This window comes from Acipenser ruthenus, unplaced genomic scaffold (assembly GCF_902713425.1).
Source record: "Acipenser ruthenus unplaced genomic scaffold, fAciRut3.2 maternal haplotype, whole genome shotgun sequence".
Lineage (NCBI taxonomy): Eukaryota > Metazoa > Chordata > Actinopteri > Acipenseriformes > Acipenseridae > Acipenser > Acipenser ruthenus.
In genome coordinates, this window is record NW_026708470.1 from 50,001 (window position 1) to 53,311 (window position 3,311).

Consider the following 3,311-nt stretch of genomic DNA (forward strand, 5'->3'; position numbering starts at 1 on the left):
GTTCTCTCTCCTCGCTCTCTGAGATTACTGCGCCACAACTGCGTGAAATTAATAATTAAAAATCTCATTTTCCACCCCAGCGGAGTTAACCCCTTCACTGCTGGATACTCTCAAACACATAGATACAGACACACTGACACTGAGACACAGAGATACAGATACAGACACACTGACACTGAGACACAGAGATACAGACACAGATACAGACACACTGACACAGAGATACAGACACACTGACACTGAGACACAGATACAGACACACACTGAGACACTGAGATACAGACACACTGACACTGAGATACAGACACACTGACACAGAGACACAGATACAGACACACACTGAGACACTGAGATACAGACACACTGACACACAGAGATACAGACACACTGACACAGAGATACAGACACACTGACACTGAGACACACACACACACACACACTGACACCACGGATGTTAATGAGACTCCCGTTGCACAGCAGTTTGATCCATTCCTGGTTTCTCGCACACAGGTAATCACACACAGGCTCACCTGCTCTGGTTTCTGCTGCAGGTATTCTCTCACAGTCCTCAGCGCCACTTCTGCTGCCTCTGCAGGGGGGTAGCCTGAGGAGAGAGGAGAGAGGAGAGAGGGGATAAGCACGCTGGAGGAGCTGGGGTGCAGTCTTCAGGGTGTGAAGTTGCTTGTGATGAGGGGAGAGGGGATAAGCACGCTGGAGGAGCTGGGGTGCAGTCTTCAGGGTGTGAAGTTGCTTGTGATGAGGGGTGAGGGGATAAGCACGCTGGAGGAGCTGGGGTGCAGTCTTCAGGGTGTGAAGTTGCTTGTGATGAGGGGAGAGGGGATAAGCACGCTGGAGGAGCTGGGGTGCAGTCTTCAGGGTGTGAAGTTGCTTGTGATGAGGGGAGAGGGGATAAGCACGCTGGAGGAGCTGGGGTGCAGTCTTCAGGGTGTGAAGTTGCTTGTGATGAGGGGAGAGGGGATAAGCACGCTGGAGGAGCTGGGGTGCAGTCTTCAGGGTGTGAAGTTGCTTGTGGTGGTGAGTCACTCACCGTACACTCCAGTAGAGATGCAGGGGAAGGCCTGCGGAGAAACAGAGAGACCAGTCAGAGCACTGGGAATATTGTACTGCACTGCGCTGTGCTGTCCATTACTATTCTATACTCTCTCCCTTTCCCCCTCCTCAGCCCCTCCCTCTCTCCTCAGCCCCTCCCTCACCAGGCTCCTCAGCCCCTCCCTCTCTCGTCAGCCCCTCCCTCTCTCCTCAGCCCCTCCCTCACCAGGCTCCTCAGCCCCTCCCTCTCTCCTCAGCCCCTCCCTCTCTCCTCAGCCCCTCCCTCACCAGGCTCCTCAGCCCCTCCCTCTCTCCTCAGCCCCTCCCTCTCTCCTCAGCCCCTCCCTCACCAGGCTCCTCAGCCCCTCCCTCTCTCCTCAGCCCCTCCCTCTCTCCTCAGCCCCTCCCTCACCAGGCTCCTCAGCCCCTCCCTCTCTCCCAGCTCCAGGCTCCTCTGATAGCAGCTCCTCAGCGCGGCTCTCTCTCTCTCTCCACACGCACCCTGGACGATCGGCCCCACCGTGTGAATCACGTCTGCAACGGAGCAGCCAGACAGCAAGGGGTTAACAGGATCGACACACTGTCGTACACACACACACACACACACACACACAGAGCAACACACACACACACTCCCTGCACTGACCAAACGCTGGTCTGCTTGACTCAGTCTCTTCTAGTTTCAATAATCACACTGATGAAGGCACTGGAGCCCAAACGCTGGTCTGCTTGACTCGGTCTCTTCTAGTTTCAATAATCACACTGATGAAGGCACTGGAGCCCAAACGCTGGTCTGCTTGACTCGGTCTCTTCTAGTTTCAATAATCACACTGATGAAGGCACTGGAGCCCAAACGCTGGTCTGCTTGACTCGGTCTCTTCTAGTTTCAATAATAACACTGATGAAGGCACTGGAGCCCAAACGCTGGTCTGCTTGACTCGGTCTCTTCTAGTTTCAATAATCACACTGATGAAGGCACTGGAGCCCAAACGCTGGTCTGCTTGACTCGGTCTCTTCTAGTTTCAATAATAACACTGATGAAGGCACTGGAGCCCAAACGCTGGTCTGCTTGACTCGGTCTCTTCTAGTTTCAATAATCACACTGATGAAGGCACTGGAGCCCAAACGCTGGTCTGCTTGACTCGGTCTCTTCTAGTTTCAATAATAACACTGATGAAGGCGCTGGAGCCCAAACGCTGGTCTGCTTGACCTCCTCCTCCTCCTCCTCCTCTCTCTCCCTCCCCTCCTCCTCCTCTCTCTCTCTGATTAATCCTCTGTTTTGATTAATGGTGTTAGTTGGTAGAAAAGCACTCTGCGATCGATACTGACAAACAGCGCAGCGAAAGCAGTAAATAAAATGTGAAAGCACACTCTTGTCTCGTTGACATCATTGTGTTTTTTTTAGCGGGGGTGTGTGGGGGGGAGGGGTTCTGTTTCGTGCCGTGCTCGACCCCGTCTCTTATATATGTATATCTGCAAAAACAGAAAGGAGGCGCACAGATGGACGGACAGACAGCCCCCCAGAATCTGCTGTTCTTAATAACTTGAGCTCAGTAACGTTGATACAGAGTTTCGTGGCGATGGGAGAGGAGGTTCTTCGGACATTCCTTCCAATCTGAGACGCATTTTCTTGGCTTCTCAACAGCAGCCCGCGTCTCTGATTCGAGCGCTGCAGTGATGCGTGTCTGAAAATCACCGTGCGAAAGACGAGACTGTCCGAGAACGCAAACAGCAGCGGACTGACGGCCGAGGAGGGAGGCGCCAGGACGTTACCGTCCCGTCTCCAATCGCCCTGCGACACGCGGCGGCCCGACATCTTCAGAGAAGCGTCGTGAGCAGGGGAGAGGAGAGAATACCCCGGGACTTATACCCTGATTCCATTACGGGGCTAATAAAACACCACGCTGTCCATCACAATTAAAAAAAAAAAAAAAAAAAAATAATAATAATAATAATAATAATAATAATAATGTAATCCGCACTCACACTGGGCTGGCAGTTGGTACCCGCTGGTCAGTTTGGCGTCTCCCGTCTCGCACCCCCCCAGAGAGGCACACTGCTGTCTCAAGAGAGGACCCGCAGAGCGATGGATAGAACCGTCCACTGAGAGAGGAGGAGGAGAGGAGAGAGAGAGAGAGGAGAGGGAGAGGGGGAGAGAGACAGAGATGTTCAGTATTTCTGTCCATTTGCTGCATTGATACTTCTCTCGCACAACATTATTCAAACTGAAAACCCTCTATCCCTCTCCCCCTCCCCCTCTC

General features: G+C 53.0%; 1 protein-coding gene across 3 annotated transcripts in view; it reads right to left on the bottom strand.

Moving 5' to 3' along the window:
* The window catches only part of LOC117968906 (ADP-ribose glycohydrolase MACROD1-like), a gene marked incomplete at its 5' end in the record, with an annotated part of 7,988 nt that extends 4,835 nt beyond the window's left edge, over positions 1–3,153 (bottom strand). For all 3 annotated transcript variants that reach the window (XM_059021176.1, XM_059021174.1, XM_059021175.1), the window contains 4 exon segments: positions 531–604; positions 1,049–1,079; positions 1,463–1,584; positions 3,037–3,153. In XM_059021176.1, coding sequence (XP_058877159.1) covers positions 531–604; positions 1,049–1,079; positions 1,463–1,584; positions 3,037–3,153 — 344 coding nt within the window.
* Positions 3,154–3,311: the final 158 nt, after the last annotated feature.